The sequence below is a fragment of the Gallus gallus genome, chromosome 3, assembly GCF_016699485.2.
Source record: "Gallus gallus isolate bGalGal1 chromosome 3, bGalGal1.mat.broiler.GRCg7b, whole genome shotgun sequence".
NCBI lineage: Eukaryota > Metazoa > Chordata > Aves > Galliformes > Phasianidae > Gallus > Gallus gallus.
Window position 1 is genome coordinate 4,251,382 of NC_052534.1, and position 22,043 is coordinate 4,273,424.

The 22,043-nt window shown below is 46.7% G+C and overlaps 1 protein-coding gene across 2 annotated transcripts in view; it reads left to right on the forward strand.

Annotated features, from left to right (window-relative positions):
• SLC24A3 (solute carrier family 24 member 3) overlaps nucleotides 1–22,043 on the forward strand; it is a 140,006-nt gene that overhangs the window by 95,094 nt on the left and 22,869 nt on the right. Inside the window, exons 6-12 of one of the 2 annotated variants that reach the window (XM_015283392.4) lie at nucleotides 1,378–1,481; nucleotides 13,401–13,475; nucleotides 17,049–17,074; nucleotides 17,634–17,687; nucleotides 18,470–18,615; nucleotides 19,914–20,074; nucleotides 20,678–20,954. In XM_015283392.4, the coding sequence (XP_015138878.2) occupies nucleotides 1,378–1,481; nucleotides 13,401–13,475; nucleotides 17,049–17,074; nucleotides 17,634–17,687; nucleotides 18,470–18,615; nucleotides 19,914–20,074; nucleotides 20,678–20,954 (843 nt within the window). The remainder of the gene's footprint in view (nucleotides 1–1,377; nucleotides 1,482–13,400; nucleotides 13,476–17,048; nucleotides 17,075–17,633; nucleotides 17,688–18,469; nucleotides 18,616–19,913; nucleotides 20,075–20,677; nucleotides 20,955–22,043) is intronic. The other variant, XM_015283393.4, reaches the window with a different exon arrangement.

Here is a 22,043-nt window from a genome sequence, read left to right on the forward strand (position 1 = left end):
TATGTGCTACACTAGCTCTAAGGCTCCTCAGCCTCTGAGTTGATGACCAGGCAAAGTGTTTCTGTCCTCAGATGCCCAGAGAGGTTATGAATGCTCCATACCTGGAGGCATTCGAGGCCAGGCTGGATGTGGCTGTGGGCAGCCTGGTCTGGTGGTTAAGGTGGGCTCTCCATCACCGAAGAGGAGTGATGGAATTTTGCTGAGCTTAGATACTTTCTCTAGAAGATCCTTCTACTTCAGTAGGGTCTGTCAGAGACAGAGCACAGATTAATTCACACCAAACTGCATATGATGCAGAGAGCGATGATCAAAGCCTCAGAATCCAGGAAGTTACAATCATAGAATCATGGAGTGGTTTGTGTTGGAAAGGACCTTTAAGATGAGTTCCAACCCTCCTGCTATAGGCAGGGACACCTCCACCAGACCATTTCTCAAAGCCACATCCAGCCTGGCCCTGAAGCCACAAAATGGAAGCCCACAGATTGTATTGTAGTTAAGGGTAGTGCAGCAGCAGGGCAAAAATAGTATCAGATTCCCTCAGACAGCTTAGAGGAACCCTAATGGCTTGCTGGTGTGATCCACCAGATACTGAATGGCTCTTGGGGGTGGGGGGAGGCATACTTCTGGGTAACGTGTGTTACAGAAGAGTGTCAGAAAAGGGAAAAGTAGAGAAAAAAATAAACTCCAATAGCCAGAAAAATACTGCTGGAAACTTAAAAGCAAATGGTGAATTTAAACAGACTGACAGCTAGCAGGGGATGGAGTGTTATTTTTAGGCTGACTTCCTAAGGAAAGAATTTTGTGCAGTACCACGATGCATGTGTCTGTCAGTTCATCTTCTTCACCATTAACCTCATCAGCCAAATTTAACCAACTCTGACAGAAGAGCTCTGAAAGGAGTTTGTAACAGAGCCCCAAAATGCATTCTGAGAGGCATTGTGCAGCTTGCACATAACTTGTGGCCAGACAGCTCTCGATCTGCACACTTGCATAGTGGAGCCAGCAGGGCTGGGGATAGGTGGGAGGGCAGAGAATGGTGAGGGGATGTCTTACAGGAGATAGTTTCTTGCAGATCTGTGTCCTACAAGATGCTCTCAAGGAGCTTATTGTCTTCTGTAATGTGTACGGCTAGACTAGGAGGTCGGTGATTTAGGAGTGCTTAAGATGCTTGGCTTTCATTAGACAGTCGATCTGAATCCCCACAGAAAGTTCTGTTGCCTTTAATTTCCCTGGTACCTTTCGCTGCAAGTCGCCCTATTAAATATGAGTAAAAGCAGCAGAGCTGGTGCATGGCTTTAGATTCATTAATGGAGCAATTTTAGAGGAAAAACTCCGTACTTTCCAATTTACACAGCTTGCCTTCAACTTGTTTTTCAGGTGTTTTTATCACAAAAGGAGACGTAGGCGTTGGAACCATCGTAGGCTCTGCTGTATTTAACATTCTCTGTATTATTGGTGTGTGTGGGCTGTTTGCAGGACAGGTAAGAGCGTTTAATGATTCCTAACAGTAATTGCTTCATCACATGCCTTGGCTTTATTGTGAAATCCAGTTGCCAGGTTCGCAACCCTGCCACAAACTTCCCTGCTTTTGTCCTTTTTAACAGGGCCCTATTCTATTCCTCTTACGTGTTTTGAAATGAAAAGCAGAACAGCAAATACCAGCTCGGATGTTTTAAGCTACTTGAGATGTGTAGGTGGTCAAAGGAATAAGAGTTGGTTATTGAGCACATCCTCCGGGTAGCTGTTGAAGGGTGTGCTGTGATGTTCTGGTGTGTGGAAAGGAGCGTGGAAGCGTGTGTGCATCTGGCTGGTAAGAATGCCAATTGGTGAGCCATGAGGGAGTCCTCCAGAGTAATGATGGCACTTCTGGAGCATCAGGAAATATGCTGCCTTTGTTCAAGGGGCATTGCTGGCGACTGACGTGACTTTGGAATTAAATGAGAAGGGTTTGGCGTGTAGATTATCTCATTATTTATATCCTTGGATTCTCAGAATGTGGGAAGGGGCCTCTGGAGGTGTGCAACCAAGAGCCTCCCACCACCCCCAGATGAAAGCAGGGTTGGACCATGTTGCTCAGGGCCTTCTGCAGTCAGATTTTGAATGTTCCCAAGGACACAGTGAATTTTACCTCACTAACAGTAGGGCTGTCCATTCCTAGCATAATGTCTGACTGTTTTGCAGTATGTCAAACTAAAAACGACAACACAAACTATTCATCTGAAATTAAAGTAATTAAGTTGTGAGATCTGAGCTGCTGTCTGAATTGCTGACATGATTGACTCTGCATAATCAAATATCTGAATCTGCATTTACCTTAGTGCTTGTCAACGTGCCCAGTAGTTTTATGATCTTGTCAGGCGTTCTTTGGAATCTCACCATACAGACTTGTTTGCAAAGAGATGAAGCAGGATAACAGGATCAATGCAGAGCAAGAGGGTCGCTCTGGAACAACAGTTTGAAAGAAGAGGCCTTTGTAACTTGGTCAGTGTGAGAAAGCAAGCAGAGAGCCTAGGCTTTCCTGAGGACATTCATAATCCAATTTTATTTGTTTTAACCATGAACTTTTTCAGGATGAAGATGAACATTTTCCTTATGGGGAGGTTTGGGGTAGAATCCACAGAGTGACTTTTCAGACACCCAAGTCTGATTTGCATGGGAACATGCAGCTGAAAGCTACAAGCTCTTGTTCAGTGTGTTTAGTGGTTCTCCTGCAACTCTTACCACGAAAAGCTAATTGATTCAGGCTAGTTTTTAATTACCAAAGCTTTCCCAGGGCACAGATCTGCGTTTCCCAGAGATCTTCTCCTGTAATCAGTAGGACTGTCTCCTCGGGTTGCTTTTTTCAAACAAATGAAGAAGATTAACTGTTCAGCACGATGACAGAGGAGCTAATTCTTCTGATTTCCACTCTCCACATTATTGACTGCAAGCCTGAAGCCTGCTAATAAACTAGCTACAAATGACAACTTTCAGTGGAGAAGGCTTGATGGAGTTTGGGGGTGGACAGAGAGTGTCAGTCATCTTCATTTGGGGGTGGGAGGTGTTTGTTTCTGGAGGATACAACACAGCCAAAATGTTCTGGTAAATGCCTTCAGCTTTCCAGGCACGACAGCTTTCGGAAGAGCAGGAAAGGACTGGCTGCCCTAGGTCATCCAAGCACACTCTGTGAGTCTTTTTGCCAAGCAGAGAACTGAGATCAGGCCTGGTTTGTCCTGATTTTGTCTTCCCTGGTTCTGCTAGTGGTCATTAAATGTCTTACATGTAGGATCTCACCAGCTGGGGGGACACTTTCAAGATGATCCTAGTGCCAGTTTGCGTGAGGAATTGCAGAGGATTGGATGCTTGGGATTGCTGTAGTGCCCATGGGCTGGAGGACCGTCTTTAAACACAAATACCCACAGCCCCAAGAAATCGGTACACGTGTCTTTAAACACCAACTCTGGTTATTTTTCTAAGCCTTTAATGGCTAATAACTGCACCCTTCCCAGAACAAATCAGCATAGACTTCCCACTGCTGGAACTGGAGAGAAAAGCACGATGCCCACACCTGTGTATGACACCACGCACCGAAAAAGTGCGTTAAAAGAGCATTATTAAGGTTGAAAGTCAAACACTGATAAGTTATAAAATAGCAGCTTTAAGATGCTTTGCACAACCTTAACTTGCCACCCCCCTTCCCCCTCCACTGTGTATGCATTATTATGGCCTTTAATTACACGAGCACATGCTGGTTTCTCCATAGGGTCCCTGCCTCCTTCGGCGCACAGAATGGACTTTACTCACTTAATGAGCAGCTATTCATTATTTTGTTTTCTGTTCATTGTTCAGTGTGTGCCCTTCTGCCTTATTTACCAGGCTCTATTCAAACCCTGTTCCAGAGGCAGAATTATTAATTTCCTCTTGAACTTCTGCCGATGTCATTGCTGTTGTATCTGAGCGGTTGATGAACGATTAATTAATTTTCCCCAAACCTCTGTGAGATGAAGGAGTGTTTTAAAGACAGGAAAACAAAGCTCAGGGAGACTAAAGACAAAAGGACGAACTTGTCATTTTAGATGCCAATTAGAGCTGGCACGGGACTTTTTTTTTTCCCCTGACATACAGCATCCTATGGCATTTTCTTTGTTCAGAGTGCATCTCCCTCTGACTCCAAGTGCTGCTCCCATTGCTCCTTTCGTTGACATTTTTGCCACGTGAACAGCTTTCACTCTCCCAGTGGAGAAGCAGATGCCCCGAGAGGCTTGGAACAGCTAGCAAAGTGCTCTCCTTCCAGGATATGTCTCTCTGAAGTCCCCTAAAGACTGATAGCAAGGCTCCCTCATCCAGCATGGCGGGTTTAGAAGGGGAGGCCTCCTGCCCAGTGCCCACACTGCCCTACCTCCAGGCCCCAGCATTCCCCAGGCTGTGCTGCATCCAACAGAGTCCTACATTGCTTTTCTCCTCTGCCTTTCAGGTAGGCTTCCCACTCTGGAGGAGGATGGTAGGGCCAGGGGAGATCACAGCCAGCACTCATGTGCTGCTGCCGGGAGCTGATGCAGTGCAAAGGGAAAAGAGGAGAGCAGGGAGAGCTGCTGCATTCTCAGGAGCTGCTCTGAAATAGCATGGGAGCAGCCTGCCTGAAGCCATCAAGCAAAGCAGCAATTAGAAAAAGCTTCCACTTGGTTTCTTTATTTACGCTTTTAATTTGGAAATTTTAAGGAATCGATCAACTTGGTAGCTAGAGCCCCAGTCCTGCAAGCAATTGCAGCCAAACTCATTTCCACACTCTGAGCTGCTTGCAGGATGGGTGTCTGAAAACCACCCAACTTGTTTATACCGTCTGCTGCTATGCCTTGTTTTAGGGTTTCCAAATAGCTGTGGGAGCGTTGTAAGTCTCCTGAAGAGCTGCTCTCATGCTAAAAAGCAGTTGATGTAGACAAAAATCAGCTTTAATGTGCTATTGTGCTCCTATTTTCTTTGTGACACAGACAAAATGGGCAGAATTGGGCTGGAAATTGGATTGGTTTGAGTAGTGTCAACAGACTGGGGAGATTAACCATGTGGCTGTCTTGCGCCAGCCCAGAGCTGGGATTTTCTGTTGCAAGCTCTAGCAATGTGTTAATAAATGCAAGCAAAATTGCTGCAAGCAACTGTGAAGATAGTGCTGTTAGTGTTGAGTATTATGACTCTCCTCGTCTCCCTTGTTTGTTTTTAAGCAATACAGAAGATGTGAAAAAGGTTGAAATCCAGTACAAGTCAGAGACCCCCATACCACCAGAACGGGCTCACGTCTTACTAATTTCAAAACTAAGGTGGTTCTAAATTATATGAAAAGGATTCATGCCATTGCTTGCTACTGAGAATAGGAAGGTGTGCTTCAGTTGCTTTTCTCTTCCAATTAGTGTTGATGAGACTTTGCAGATCACCAGTGAGAACTCTGGACTGGGGGGATTTTTCTGTTCCTGCTGATCTGAGCAATGGAATCGCCCGAGGTGTCTCTCCTTGGCACATGAGGATTCATTTTCAAAGAGGGATGATTGATTGAAGCTGCCTGTGGTTTTGGATGGCCAAACTAAACGACAGGCAAAGGCTGGGTTTTCCGGGGGCATACTCATAAATTCACATCTCTTTTACAATGTCTTCATCTGAGCCTCTGGAAGCTGAGAAACTCAACCTGTGATTAATTTGGAAGTCCCTGACCAAATTTACCCCAACAAGGTCAAGTTTACCCATGCGGATGGCTGAGTGCAGCCTACTTGACTGTGATTGTGAGGCTTGGAAGCTTTACTTTTGGATCCTGTTGTAATGTTCTGGTTCTGTCTTACATGGGCACACAGAGGAAGATCTGTCTAATGAGAGTAGTTATGAATTTTGAGCTGTAGAAGGTTTTAGTGTATGGAAGTACTTACAGAACAGTCCTCATTTCCCCAGATGCTGACTGTGGGATGGGTGTCTCTGCAGCTGATTCTTCATTTATCTGTGACACTAATGCATACGCTCTATCATTTGTACAGCTAAGCGATGTGTCTCAAACATATGACTTAGCTGCTGCGTTTTATCTGCTTTTCATGGGCAAAGAAAGGTTACAGAAAAGTAAAAGAATGCTACAAGAGATGCGGTGCTACCAAATGCTGCCCTTCAAACAGAGGTTGAGTGATGCTTTGTGGTAATCCGTGGTGGGTAGCAGGGCAGGGAGGCAGGCATGGAGGAGTCATCCACTGGTGTGCCCTCAGCTTTGTGTCAGGGTGTGAAAATACACCCAGGAGGGAAATGTTACGAACAGTGAAGAGCCAAGTAGAGGAAACTGTGAACAGAGTTTTAATAACCAGGTAGAACACTGTTTTATTGAAAAATTTGGGACCTTTGTAATCTATTTCTAACCTACTTGTGTCGTACAGTTGGCTTGCATGCATCTTAATCTTTTAAGCTTTAATTTCGCAGACAACAAGTAATTTGGACTGGAGTCATTACTGACCTTCGGTTTGGAGATTGCGTTCGTGAGGTTATTTTTACTTCTGGATTGCAGAGGAGTTTTGGGAGGGGGAGAATCGGAATGGTTTTTGGTGTTTCTTTTTAATTCTTTGGTCTGTGACCAGCAGCAGAAAACGTTTTAACTTGTGAAGCAGTAGTTTAACAAGAACTTGGTGCCAACAGCGTTGGGTCTCCGTGTTGCTTTCGTAGCGTAGGGCACGACAGTTATCTGTGCTGGCAATGGTTTTTGGTGGGCCTGCTCTTTCACTGATGTACGCCTGTTGCACACTTGAATACAAAGAAGAAACCCAGCAATAAGCCAAACAGGGCGTGCATTCCTAACAGGAGCACAGCCGTGAGCGTGGCCACGTGTCTGTGAAACCCCGAGCATGAGGAGAGCAGGGAGAAGGAGCAGGAGGTGCCGTTCTCTTTGCCCTGCAGAAACTCAGGCTGTTGATGAACAGCATAGGCTGCAGTCCGGCAGTTCAGAGGCTGAAGCCTTTCTGAATGCCGTGGTAAAGCCCTAGCACAGAGTCAAGCAGCTGGGCCAGCAGCAGAAGTTCATGGGCAGCTGAACAGATTCATCTGCCTCTTGCGTCCTTATCTGTACATTATCAGTGTTTCTCCCTGAAGGAGCAATCAAGGAGGATGCTCACCCACTGGAAATGCAGCACAGTGCTCCTTTTCCCTGGGGTTTTCCTGCTGGGATGTTTGGCACTGGCGGATAGCAGACCAACTCTCAGAGATCAAGGAGATTAGATTCCATTCCAGCTCCCCCTTGAATGCAAACAGTGTTTTCTTGGGGACTGGGGTCTTATGATTCTAAAACAAGCTTCTGTCTGCTGTCCAAGCAAATATTTTGTTTGCCACCCAGAAAGCACTGAGGAAGGCCCTTGGTCCTATTCTGTGAGTGGGTCATGCCTTGTCTTCCACAGTGCTGCATGGACTTCAAGCTGTGCTTCATCTTGGGTGCGGTGAATGAGCTCGGTCAGAGGTACCTGTTACATCGTGACCCTTCTGGTCTCCTTTTGAAGAGGTCTGATGGACACTGAAAGGTCTTGGTCATTCCAAGAGTAACTACTTTAAGTAGGATTTGGTCTCTTCTCCTGGGTAACCAGTGATAGGCCAAGAGGGCATGGCCTGACGTTGTGCCAGGGGAGGTTCAGGTTGGCTGTTAGGAGCAATTCCGTCTCCCAAAGAGTGGTGAGACAGTGGCACAGCTGCCCAGGGAGTGGTGGGGTCACCGTCCCTGGAGGTGTCCCAGAGCCGTGGGGATGTGGCACTGAGGGACTTGGATGGTGGGTATGGTGGGATGGGTTGGGCTTAGAGATCTTAGAGGTCTTTCCAACCTTAATGATTCTGTGATTCTGTTTCCCAAAGCAAGGCCAGCAGTGTGCCTGGAATCAGTGTTCTTGCACTGGGTGCTGGTTTAGCAATGTGGCTTGAAGCTGCTTGCATCATTTCTGTGGGGAGAGAGGCACATGAACCTAGACGTGGTGGTGTTGGGGTTTGGCTCCTGAATCTGAACTGAAGGAGCCACAGAGCTGGCAGCTTTGGCTCTGCAGAAACCCAGCTAAAAGACATGCTGCTCAGGGATGATTACAAGTGCCAATGGAGCCAGGAGATGTTTTTGGTTTTGTCCATAGACTGGGAGGATGTCCACTGTTTCCATTCTGAGAATGTCACAGAGACAGATGGCTGCCACGGTAATGAAAATATCAAGAGCTGCTTAAGAAAGCAAATATTCTTGATGACATAATGAAAATAGATTGAGTTGGTCCACAGTGTGTGAATCGGGAGCTGTGGTGATGGTTGAACTCTGCAGAGAACAGCTAACCAGCAGTAAAATTAGGGACCTGGTGATTGGATGGAGCTTTCCTTGCAGTGAGTCTGGTAGATCAGGGCAGCCCAGCAATTACTGGCTTAGAAACATGCATTTTTAAGGTCTGGTTGGTTTTTTTTTGTTGGCCTGGCAGTTGCTTGTATTTTGTTTTGCTTAAGTTCAGCTGGGAGAGCTTAGTATCGGTCAAAACTCCAAGCAAGCCCAAATGCTACACTGGGGGACTTGGGTTCCTTGCCAGGAGCTACTTGGTACAGGTTATGGTCAGAGGGTTCAGCTGGATACTCACAGTGCCCTGGGACATTGGGATGGCTGTGATCTCAGCGTGTCAGCAGCAGGGAGATACCATGTTGGGCTATAGAAAGGAGCATCTCTGCCTGCTCACCTTCGCTTCACCTGCAAAATGGGGCTGTCCAGCACAGAAAGCCTTCCCTTTGCTGCGGTGCCTCGTGCCTCTGCAGCTCCGACCCCAGCTCCCTGCAGCACACCTGAAGATGTTCAGACCCTGCTGTCACCCATGTTTCATTTCCCCCCAGAAAGAGGGAATAAGTGTGCCCGACTCACAGGTTCGGGTCTGTTTGTGTCTGGCTGGGGGAAAGCTTGCACCCTGTGATGTTTGCTGTTTGTTTTGCAGCTGATGATTGTAAGCTTCTGATCGACTGATTGCTCATTGCAAGTGGGACGTAATAACTCCCCAAATAAGGCAAGTTATGTGAAAATTAACTTGCAGGTCCTGATGGTTAGGCAGTTACAAGCTCTGCTGGAAGATGGTAGTAATTATCTTCCGAAATTCCTTCCTGCCTTGTATCTTCATTGCAATTGCTCTAAGACTGATACGTTTAAGATCAAGAGAGAGAGCAAGTGTGTGCAGAATATTAAACACGGGGTTGCTATTTCTTGTCTTATTTTTGGTCGTGACCTTTCGAAGTGCACACAGTCTGCAGCCTTTGAGCCACAGACGTAATCCGCAGCGCTCCCTTTGCTGAGGGCTGCCTTCAGGCAGGAGGACCTGCCTGCTGAGCACCAACCCCAAGTCCGGGGCATAGGGCTTTAGCTCAGTGCCCTTTGGCTCAGGCTCTACTCACCTTCTGCTGTGGGGATGATGCTGGTGAAATTGAGGCTTGCAGTCTCGTGCAGTCCCATGCGTGTTTGTTGTCTGGTGCTGCTGCTGGGTAAAAATGTTCCTTTACGCCCTGTACAAGGAAGGGATATTGCTTGCTCAGTTCACCTGAGCTTAGACCACAGGGCTTGAGGCAAGGCAAGGAATTGCTTCTGCGTTGCTTCAGTCCCAAGCAAACATCTTCCTTTCCAGACTGGCCCTGCTCTTCAGTCTTAACACATGGGGATGTGTCTTCCAGGAAATGCATGGAGGTTCTTGAGTGACTCCATGCTGGAAGTCACAGTTGAGTAGCTTAACATAAAGAGGAGTACAGACGAGGCAGTGCCACTGTCTCACATTAATATAGGATGCTTCATCGGTACTGTGACCAGTGGTGGTGAACAGGCAGGTGGCAGGATCTCTGCAATTACTGGAGCTGAGCAGGGACGCCCTAAAGTAATGAATGGCAAAGTGGAAAGCCTGTGCTTTGTCAGGGGAAATGTACCCTGGGAGATGAAGCCTCACAAGGCTGTCCCAGAGGGTGAGGCCTTTGACGGATTCACCAGAGGTAGGCAGTGATGCTCAGCTCTATCAGGAGGGCGGCCTGTAGGAGAGAAATGACCTCAATGGCACACAGCAGCTTTGTGCCGTTGCTGCTGATGCCCATAACAAAGTAAAGGCTCAAGAAACTGCCCCAGAGGTTTCTCCAGGTTCCAGAAGAGCTCCATGATTTTTTAAGTGCCTCTGTTTGTAGGAACTGTAAGAATATCTCCTTAACTGCTGTGGCTTTTGAGATTTGAAGGAACCTTAGTCTGTATTGAACTGTAAAACGCAGTTGAACCTACTACGTTTTACCCGAGCACGATGGAACAGATTTTCTTATCTCCACCCAGAACTGACACAGATGACCTATGATGGCACATAAGTGGAGTTTTGCAGACGTAGCACAGTCCAATCCTTAGCACTACAGCGTGGCATACAAGGATATGTCCTTGTGGGCAGGTTGGCTGTGTCCTACCACGTCGTTTCTTTCTCTCACAAATACCTGATTTCAGGATGAGGGATTGGATTTCCATAAGGCCGTTCAGATCCAATAATGGTATTTATTTCCAACACATCTTCCATTTATATTCACGTAGGGCAAGCAAAATGGTGCTAATGATGCTATTATTGCCAGTGCAATTACTGACAAAGAAGCCCCTTAAGAGATGGGGATTTCACAGTGGATGGAAGGTGATTCTCCTGCTGAAATGACCCATAGGAATTACGTTACTGCAACAGATGCTTTGTTCCAGCTGAATCTCATGCCCAGGCTACTGCTGTTGAGCTCCCGTGGCTATCAAACCAGGATTTGGTTGTGCTGATTGTAGATGCGGAGAAAAGAGACATGGGAAGTGCTGGCAGTAATTTCTGAGCTTGTTCACAGCGGCACAAAGGCAGATTTCAGGATGGGAGGCAGCGCAGAGGCTTTTGCATGATGAAACGATGTGGGTTTGTAGCTTCTTTTGTGGTCTTACCCTTCCTGCATAAACAGGAAGTTTAACCCCGCTGTGAAGCAACTTGGTTGGTTGCTTCCCACAGATCCTACAGCTCTTTTCTACCTCTTGTCAGGTACTGGGCTGGTGATTGCTGCCTGCTTTTTTAGCCTGTTCTGCTGCATTGCTGGGTAAGGCTGTGTCAGTTTATTCTGGCAGGTACCTTGCTCACACTGTTCTGCTTTGAGCTGCATGGAAAGCCGTGGCTTTTGGAGCAACTTCAGCGTGAGGGGCAGGAGGAAAACAGGCAAAAGCAATGCACTTTGTGGTACTACACGAAGGAGGAAGGACGTAGCAGTGAAGTGAGTCCCTCCTTTGGGAGGAAAAGAGAGAACAAGCACACCTACCCATGGGAGTGCTATCAGCAGTCAGTACGTGAGCTCTGCATCTCCTCCACAGTACTGGAGGACAGGCTGGTCCTCTGTATGAAAAGGATATACACTCTTCTTCTGCGTTGCCATCAGGTTAGCAGGCATTTATCCTGCGTTGCCATCAGGTTAGCAGCCCTCAGAATTGACTTTGTAATTCTCCCATTGCTACCCATGTGATTGCGATTGGGATTGAGACTCATCTTTACCAGCTTACTTGAAATGAGAGGTCTGATTTGAAATATCTAAGTTAAAAATAAAAAGACCTGCGTGATCTGCATGATGTTTGCAATAAGCCACAGTGCAAACAAAGACAGCACACTGCTTACAGCAGAGGAAGGGCACCACTCCTTGTCTGCTGTGGGCAATGGGGAGAACAGGCACATAGCCTTTAAACAGCCAGCTCGGTGGCCTCTGTCACCACGTCTCTTCTGGATGGAAGATGCTGGGAGAGGGGCTTCTGCACAGTCAGGAGGAGAGAAATAATTTGGAAGAGCAGAGGAGAAGGATCAATTTTATAGAGGGTGCATGGTGAAGCCTCAGCTCGGGATATGCTGCCACTGCGGCTCTGGGCACCCTGCTCTTTCCAGCCCTTCAGAAAGGGAAATTAATGTTCTGTGCAGTAAATGTTACGCATAACAGTCTTCAGGGTGAGAGTCAATAGTGGAAAACCCAGTTTCTAATCTGGGACATGTTTTACTCATAGGAACAGCAGTGCAATGTGCAGGTGAGTGTGCGCTATAGGGCCTTTGCCTCATCTGGTCATGGGGAGTTGCTCTCACTGAAGCTCACACAGAAGAGCTCTTCCTTTCTGCTCTGGAGAGGCCATATGTAGTCCCCAGTGCTGTAGTTAAGCGAGGGCTCCCAGGCTTGTGTCTGGGGGTTGAATTTTGCGTGCTTCCTTTGACTGGAGGAAATGATCAGTGTTTTTCTACAGCTGTCTCTTGGCGCTTGGCTCCCCTTTCCTCTGGCTTCCACTATTGCTGATTCCAAACTCTTAAATTTCATCATGTTTCTACCCAAGCTGATTGCTTCCTTGATTTCCTTTCTGCCTTCGGTTGTGATCTGCTTAATGGTGATTTAGGAGGGTTGCAGTGCATTAAGATTTACATGCCGTCCTTGGCTGCTGCAAGACTGAATAGCACGACTTGTGCCTTCAAGGTCTTGACAGTTACAACGAGACTACAAAACTCCTGTCAGCAGGCTGGAAGTGCTGCCGTTTCCCTCAGTGCTAATTAGCTCCTTTTAGCCTGGGTGCACGATTACTTCATGTGCAAGGCTTCCCTCCATCAGATTCTTCTTCCCAGTGACAAAATGGCTCAAAGACTTCAGTTCAATGACTCGACCCTCTCAGGAGACCTGGGCTTCTATTGTCCATATTTACGCACGAGGAAGAGCTGGTAGGATGTCTGTGGCATGTGAGCAGTTTGTAGGAGTCCCAGGCAGGAGCACATTGCCTTCACTCCACTCTGAAAATCAGTCTGTGATCTGTACAATTTAATTAAAGGTCTGTGAATGCAATTATGAACCTAACTCCAGGTTTCTACGTTTGGAAGTTTCCATTGTGAAGCATCTCCATTTGTCTATCCTTACGTGCATAGGTACGTGTTGTCAGCTGGCGTAGACCTAATCTGACTCGAGGACTGCAAAGGGTTTTGCTTTGTTTTTTGTTATACTGGGGGTGTCTTTTTCTTACATGAGAGTTTCTTACCTGCCAGTGTTAGCGTAGACTTTACACCGGACATAAATTACATCCACATTAGTGTTAAGAGGCCATAGGGATTTTAAAGCGTGATGGTCAGTATCTTTTTTGGTATGTGTTTTGCAAGCAGTCAGGACAGTTACAACACTGTAACAAGCAGAGAAATCTGGGAAACTATGCATTGATAACACTCTGAAATAAGACGTTTTTGTAGATAGAAAGGAGAACGAATTTGCTATTTGTTTGGCTAATGTCCATGCATGAGCATGACTGGAGAATGTGGTCAGGAAAAGCACTGATACATTCAGGGGTCAATCCAGAATGGTGTAAATTATCCCCCATCGTCGGCCTTCCTGTGGCTTACACCTGGCCCTGCCTGACATCCTCTCTCTGCCTCTTTTCCCAGGTTGTTGCACTGTCATCATGGAGTCTCTTGAGAGATTCAATCTACTATACACTGTCTGTTGTTGCACTCATTGTGGTAAGTTTCCAAAGGCTGTTGTGCATGTTATATATATATATATATATATATTTCTTTGCTTGGGCATGTAGTCTAGGGCTATACATTCCACAAGGAAGGAAGTGATTTTGTGAGGCTAATTCCCATATGCAAACAAGAAGAAGGGAACGTGGAGTCAGAGGATGAACACTTGTATTCCTGAAGTTTATGCACCTCATACATGGTGTGCTTTGTTTTGCCTTCACTCCTCAAACATCCATATGCCACGTGCATATTCTATAGGCACAAAGGCCTACATCTCTAATCTCACATAGAAGGTTTGCCTTAAGCTGTTTTTGCTTTCGTTCTGCAAGGTCAGCTTTTTTGCACTCGTCTTCAATCTAATCTGTGCATCAATGCTGCTGCTAGAATTAAAGCTACCTAACTATTAGTAATGAGCTGCAAAACTAAAAACTTCTGTTTTTGCTTGACAGCTTGACAAGTAGCACCATACCAAAAACTTCCTGCCCAATGAACTCCACCACATCCACTAATTGTAATAGATTACATTGCATGAGCATAAAGACATCTAGCAGGTGTTGGGTGAATAGTGATAGGACAAGGGGAATGGTTTTAAACTGAGACATGGGAGATTTAGGTTGGATATTAGGAGGAAGTTTTTCACCCAGAGGGTGGTGAGGCACTGGAACAGGTTACCCAAGGAGGTTGTGGATGTCTCATCCTTGGAGGCATTCAAGGCCGGGCTGGATGTGGCTCTGGGCAGCCTGGTCTGCTGGTTGGTGACCCTGCACATAGCAGGGGGTTGAAACCAGATGAGCATTGTGGTCCTTTTCAACCCAGGCCATTCTATGATTCTATGATATGATTCCCTTAGTTTACTCCAAGGGAAGCACAGATGTGGGCAGTTGCCTGCCATTTGGCTGCTTGTTTAGATTGTGTGTTTCATATAGGCATTACAGAACTGCAGAAATCCTTTTCCTTTGGAATTATACCCTGTAATATCAGAGAGATGTAATTTTTTTAGTCCTGAAGAGGTTAGAGGTCCTTTGTGCAGCCAGAGTCGGACTTTCCAACTCAAGGCTTGGAGGCATTGCCAGAGCTGCGATGCAGATGTCAGAGCACTTCATGGCCAGTTGTGGCTCGGGAGATGTGGAACAGGCCCCCATCTCTTCAGCATTACTCCACAGCAATCACTGCACGGGCCTTTTAAACACCTGTTAGAGAAAAACAGAAAAATGAGAAGAAGAGAGAACGTTTTAAGTGATTAAAGATGTAGCTCCCGAGTGATTTAGCAACCTTGTTCTACGCAGTGTTGCTCCTCAGACGATGGCAAATGAGGATTTCTCCTTTCAGAGTCTAAACACTGCTTCACTTTAAGAATTCTCTCTCCTCTCCATCATTTAGCTGAGGACCCCAGGCTGCACAGTGGCTCAGATCCTTTATCTCCTTTTAAGGTAGACTCAAACAGAGATGTCACCACATTGATATTTGAGTTCTGCCTCTCCAGCCCCCTGTCTCTCCACTGGCAGACATGCTGCTGGCTCTGTGCAGAGCACAGCACAACTTGCACTCCGTTTTCTCATTCGTTAGACTTGTATGGGCCTTACATTTTAGAAAGCATTTAAACGCTTCGCTATATAGGGATAATTGGCCGTGTCGGGGCATTGAGACTTTGCTGCAGCCAGAATATAATCATCTTTCTTGGAGGATAATATTGCTTTGTAGAAGATTGAGCTTATGTTATTTTGGAGAGCAGCTTGTGGTGCCCTCCTGTGAGCTGCGCTCCACAGGTGCCTTTGCTAATCGTAAACACACCTGAGAGGAGATAAATACATCCCTGCCAACACTGAAATGTGGCAGCTTAAAATTCTGCTGGGTAAATCCATGCGAGTTTATCTTCTTCCATTTCAACCAGCAAAGGAATCTCAGTGCTGCAGTAGGAAATAGCAAAGCAACAAACTCACCTCCTTGGTGCTCCGTGCCAGCTGATAAGAGTGAGTGAACTCCACATCACAGCCATTAGAAGTGGGCCAACTTTCTTTATCACGTTCACCTGGTGTTGATTTAGCTGTATGTTTGTTTTCTTTCACCTTAAAGCGATGTTACGAAGCTGGTCTTCTTTTGAAGCTTGGCAAGAACTGATCATCCTTATTTCCCTTGGAAGAAAAAAGATCCCAGTGTTTCCTAACTCGAAGGGACGCGGTCATTGTCATTAGTGAAGGAAGTGGGATGGGTGCTATTTTTGATCACAAAGGTCAATGCACACGCTTTCGTGCCCTGCCACACCAACACAGTGCAACCTAAAATAGCTCTTGTCAGATTAGATCACCGTGACTGGGGCTGTGACTTATAGCATGCATAATGTCTTGCTGTCATGTGTTCCTCCAGTAACAAATACAGCTATTGTTTGCTGCTCTGTCAAACACAAGTTGCTATTTACAGGCTCTTTAGCTTCAGGGAAGCGTTTTGTTGTAATTTCTAAAGCCCATTTCCTTTCCCTTGGTTTTCTCCACCACTTCTCTGGGTGTGTTTTCCTAGTGGCGTACACAGCACTTCCACCCCTTCGTACAGCACTGAGCTGAAAGCAGGTGAAGGTGCTTAGAAGCGACCAGCGAGACCCTCACCAGCTGGCACCAGGTCCACTGCATGCAGCTCAGGGCTGTAGGGCCCCTGGACCACTCGTGAGCATCCTTGCCAGCCCTGCCCTTCCCACCATGGCTGCAGCATTAGCCAGGTTCAGCATCCCCAGCTCTGGGACTGACAGCTAGAGCAGAGCTCACACGGAGGCCCACTGGAGGTGGAAAGAGAAGCAGAGGGAGGGATGCTGCCAGCAAAGCCACCACAGCAGTCCCCTCCGCTCCCAGCACCTGCTGGTGCTGGTGAATTCAGCAGTAGAACATGACGGCCATCTGCTGGTGACCTCCTAACATCTGCCTGTTCAAACCCCAAAAGCCAAGGCTAGATAGGTAGATTGGAGTGAACCCCTTCACTTCTATGGCACAGCATTGGTGTTCCCCAACACATGGCATCTTACACATGCAGGAGAAAGACATCGCTCCTTCCCAGCAAGCACAGCATCACAGGGAAACCTTCAGATGTACTGACAGGACTCTAACAGTGCTTGTTAGAGTCTCAAGCTTAGCTCGTAAGGAAATCGTGCCCTGAGGCTGGTTTTCAGTGTTGTTGGAGCACCTGTCATTGACACCAGGTGTGAAAATGGCTGTAAATCCACATACTCACAGCCCAGCTGCTGCTGAAGGACAGCACAGAGGGATGGCAGTATCCCTGCTGAGACCAGCTGGCGCAGCTCCTCCAGGTCACCTGTTTGCCCTGTCACCCCTTCAGCTCGGCACCGGTTCCACAGCACCCTGTGGGCTTTGGGGAGGACTGCTGCTCTGCTCTTCTAGGTGGGAGAAACATGAGAGCTGGAAGGTTCCCGGGAAGCAGAAGAGAGCCTAATGCCATTACCCCAGGCCCTGGGTTGCTCTGTCCCCTCTGCCACCTGCTGGGGAGTGGGGTGGGCTGTTTGCAGCCCTGGTGCATGCTGTCACATTCCTTGTTTAACATGCTTCTTTTTCAATCTTTCCTCCACAGTTCATTTACGACGAAAAGGTTTCCTGGTAAGCGAATCTGGCCGTATTTCTTGTTCGTTTTTCCTGCTTCCACCACAAAAGCTGCCATACGCAGGGTTCATGGGAAGAGGAGGGGTTTGAGAATCAGAAGTTTTGCCAAGATCGTTGTGTTTTCAGCACGTCTTGGAGCTCAGAGAGTGACAGCGGTAGCTTTGTTTTCCCTCAGCCAGCTCTATTTGGATCACAAGCACTAGGGGGAGTCAGGTTGCTTGGGTTGTGTGTTTTCTTAAACTCGTTCTTACTGGGGGATTTATGTTTAATTTCAGAGGATTTCTGAAACGCTGAGTTTTGCGATGGCTTGTTTTCCTTTTGTTTTGTTTTTAACTAAAAATTGACTTAAGACCCAGTTATATTTGACCTTGCCACGCTCAAACCCATCGATGAGGAAGCTGAGTGTTAAACTGCCAGCAGTGAGGTTTGGCATGGTCCGTGCAACGTGCCAAAACCCCAAATGAGAACACAACCCATGAATTTTAGTACGTAGCAGGCAGCGGGAGCTCAGCACCAGGTCCTGCTCTGATGCACTTTGTGTTCCTTCCGTTTGCAGGTGGGAGTCCTTGGTCTTGGTGCTGATGTATGCCATCTACATCGTTATCATGAAGTAAGAGATTCCTCTCTACCTTCTTGTGGGCACAAAACCCCATCGTGTTTCATTATTCCTTGCTCTGAGACCCATGATTGAACTGCAGCGCAACCAGCACTGATTCCATGAGCATCTGAGCTGCATGGCTTCCTTCGTACCAGATGATGCTGTTTGATTCCCCTCCTCCTGCCTTGTTTCTAAAAGCCAGTGGAAAAGAAACCCGGATTGAAGCTGGAACATTAAACAAAACCTGCCAGCCACCAAGCACACCACTGGTCTTTTCTCAACAAGTGAGAGTAGAAGTTTGTTTTGAAATGATGAACAGAGTAAATATTAGGAGAGCAATTCTCAGTGAGAGCAGCAAAACAGGCTTGGTGGAAGGGAATACAAGTCAGAATTCCTCTTACTTCTAGTAATTAGAAGCTTTAATATGGAGGGCAGGTTCACACTTGCAGCACTGGCCAACAAAACAGGTAGCTGTGCTGCTTCAATCTGGAGTGGATTTGTTTTCTTAAAGTGATGCTGTAGTTTGAACAGATGTTTCTGACCTGCCCGGCTGTTGGTGGGTTTGTAGGGGCCTCAGCCATGTGCTCACAATGGTCTGCCCTTCCCTTTGAGTCTCGTGGTGAGATCCTGAGCCCATGTCTGTGTCAGCTCCTGGTTACCCAAAATAAGATACGAAGCTGTGGCATGCTATCTATCCCTCGATGTCCTTAAGGCCAGGAATGTAGGAAAGGCAGTGTCAAGCAATGCACATAGAAGTTGCAAAGGTACACCTAGAACTTGTTTCGTTCCTGCAGGTACAACTCTACCATTCAACACTGCTTGGAAAGGAAGACAAAGAATGCTGCAAACATGGTGAACGGATTGGCAAATAACACAGAAATGGATGATAACAGCAACTGCGATGCCACAGTGGTGTTACTAAAGAAAGGTAACTGTTCCAGTAAGTCACCCTGCTTGCTTGCATCGTTCTGAATGTTTACAAGTTTGTCTGCCTGCTCTGCACTGTGGGCTGGGCACATCTGCTCAGCGCTGAAATAGGCAGGGAGGTGCCCCTTAAGCCCCACTTATGTTTCCTTAGCTTAAAAAAATCATTGCTTCTGTAGCACAGCTGCAGTAAGTGTGTGTGTGTGCACTGGTGAGCACAAATTACACTGCATGCACAGAGCGCAACAGATCGTGCTTTGTCTTTGCAGCAGGCAACAAGCACGTGTAGCAAATGTTGGATTATTATGCACCTATCCTCAGCAATAAGAGACTCCCCAAGTCACTGCTTTAAACTGAGAACGGGTTGTGTCTTATTTAAAACAGCCCTGGCCTCTGTGTACAGACAAGCTGCCCTTTTTCTTCTCCTTGACTCCATAAAGAACAAACAAAACCAGCTGTTTTCCCACAGAAATGATTGAAAGATTTAGTATGTATACAGTAAGCAACTGAACGTGAAACATGGATGTTTTTTCTTGCTGACATCAAACCCTTTGAGTCTACCAGATGCTTGCTATCACATTACTGCCCTGTTGCTGAGCAGAGGGAAGGCTTTTGTGAGCGTGGTGTGCTGTGGTTTGGGGAAGCTGCTGTTACTGGAACAGCTCTCTGTAGTCAACAGTGGAACTGTGCTGGCAAGATAACTACACTGCACCAGTGCAGCTAGACTGGGAAAACAGAAGCATAAAGTCAGGTTTACCCATTGACCCCAGGACTGCACACAAATGCTGTAGGACTGAGAATGACGATGGTAATACAAACGTTTGCCAGTGCTGAGTGCAGTTGTGCTGGGGAAGATCTTGGGTTTCTCTGCTGCTGTGTCCCAATCCTGCCTCTGCTTTCTCAATCCAAGGACTCTGGGCCCATCCCACAGGGGTGATGGTGGATGAGGCCAATATCCTCACACAAGTGCAAATTATAATAGTGGAATTAATACTTCCTTATTGCCTCCACCTCAGCAGTGACCATTGTTGAAGCAATGATCCATCTAACAGAGGCCTACAATAAACTGTGCAGAACAGATTTTATTTGCTATGAATGAGAATGAATGGAGATACCATATTGGTCGTTTATTTGCAAAACCTGCTGTGTAAAGACAGAAGTTAAATCCAGAGGAGGCTGTGGAGTGGCTGAAGGAGTGGTTCTTACAAAGGACCTCTGGAACCTGTGGATTTGTTCTGCTGAGAGCCATATGAGATGGAAAGAGAGGCTGGTGGTGGGCAAAGACCTCAGCTTCTCTTTGTTTCTTGGTTGCAGGGAATTTCCACCGTAAAGCCTCAGTGATCATGGTGGATGAGCTGCTGTCTGCTTACCCACACCAGCTTTCATTTTCTGAGGCTGGGCTCCGGATCATGATAACCAGCCACTTTCCTCCCAAAACACGTCTCTCCATGGCCAGCCGTATGCTAATCAATGAGGTATGTCTGTTCTCTTGTTCCCCTCTCTTTCTTTATCTATCTCATTCTGAATTTGCTCTTGCCCGTGGCAGCATTCAGGTCAAAATGGACCTCTATGAATTTTCCTGGATCCCTGTGTGCATTTTTCCCAGTTCCATCCTTCTGACGATGTCTGCACTAAATCACCCCTTGCTATCTGTACCCGTGGAGATTTTGGTAGAGAAAGTTTCAAGTCATTATGTGGTTATGCTCCCTGTAGCTCTTGCTCACAGCAGATGCCTCCAGCCTTGATCTGATCTGATGTTAACATGGCTTATTTTATAAGATGGTACTACACTTTCTGACCTTTGTCTTCTTGTATCCCTGCAGTCAGTTCAACAGTTACTGGTCCTTATCTCATAAAAGCTGTGTCTGTGTGATGTTTGTCTAGTTCCTGCAAGCAACTACTGCATTATGCATGACCAAAATCCATCCCTTTTTGCTTTTAAAACCAAGTGTTTAAAGAACGCTGCACATCTCTTTTTTCTCTGTTCCTCCCCTTCTCTTTAAGAGAAAAATAAAAATAAAGCATTAGATTTTTTAAAAATCTGTCTTTTGAGCAAGAATTTGTGCCTCTATTAACAGAGACAAAGACTGATCAACAGCAGGACTTACACCAATGGTGAATCAGAAGTAGCAATTAAAATACCTATCAAGCACGTTGTGGAGAATGGAACAGGTCCAAGCAACTCATCTGAGCGGGGCGTGAACGGCACACGGCGAGATGAGGATGTGGCTGAGGCTGGCAATGAGACAGAGAATGAGAATGAGGATAATGAGAACAATGAAAATGATGAGGAAGAGGAAGAAGATGATGACGATGATGACCACGAAGGGCCATACACACCTTTTGACCTACCCAGTAAGAAACTTGTTGGGTTTGTGTTGTTCCGCGAAGCAAAACTCAGTTTGAGTATGCCAGAAAGCATAGAATTATAAAATCCTTACAGTTGGAAGGGACCTCTGAGGGCCATCTAGTCCAACTCCCCTACAATGAACAGGGACACCACAGCTAGGTCAGGTTGCCCAGGGCCTTATTCAGCCTTGCCTTGAAAGCTTTGAGACTTCCCCTTGAGGGACGGGGCACCAACCACAACGCTAGGTAACCTGTTCCAGTGCCTCATCACCCTCACTGTAATATGTTTTTTTCCTTATATCTAGACATACTTTGGAGTCTGTACCTGTACCTCACAATTCAGTTCATGGTCACAGGTAACAGCTAATTGGAAAGCGTGAGGTGTTGGGCTGGTTGGTGCAGCTCAACTGCAGCTCATGTGTTGGCCCTGCAGCTGCAGTCGGCAGGGAGAGGCAGCAACCTCTGCTGGGGAGTTCCTTCTATGAAACCTGGGCCCCTCTCTGGGCAGACCCATCTTGTTCCATTGACTACCCTACGTTTGAGTCGTACAGAGCTGTGGAGATGTAGGGTGTTGAAAACAAGACAGAACACTGTAGGGGCTGTTTCTGCCCTTTCCAAGTGATACACGTTTTTGACAACTCCTGTTCAGACCTCCACGCATAACTGAAGGGCAAAATCAGGTCCCTGCAGTATAGAAAGAAGTAGTAGAAGCTGTAGTTCAAGCAGAGGAAAAAACTAAGCCTTAAAAATAATAATTTAGATGTCCTGTGAACAATGACACTTGATGTACAGTATTGGAAAGATTGATGTGGACCTCTGGAGTTGTCTGGTTCAAACCTCTGCGCAGAGAAGGTCTTTCTAGAGCAGTTTGCCAAAGGCTGCATCCACCTTTGAGTGTTATTTAGCTCCAAGGATGGGAATCCCGCAGTCTTTCTGGGTCGTTGTTCCAGTGTTTGACCACCCATGGGATAGGAAAAAAAGCACAGCTATGACAGTCATTGATGCTTGCTGAATGGTTATGACACCAACCAGTGGATGTAGCACAGAGAGGCAGTGGGTGGTGCGTTTCAGCAGTGACAACAGCAACAGTGGGTC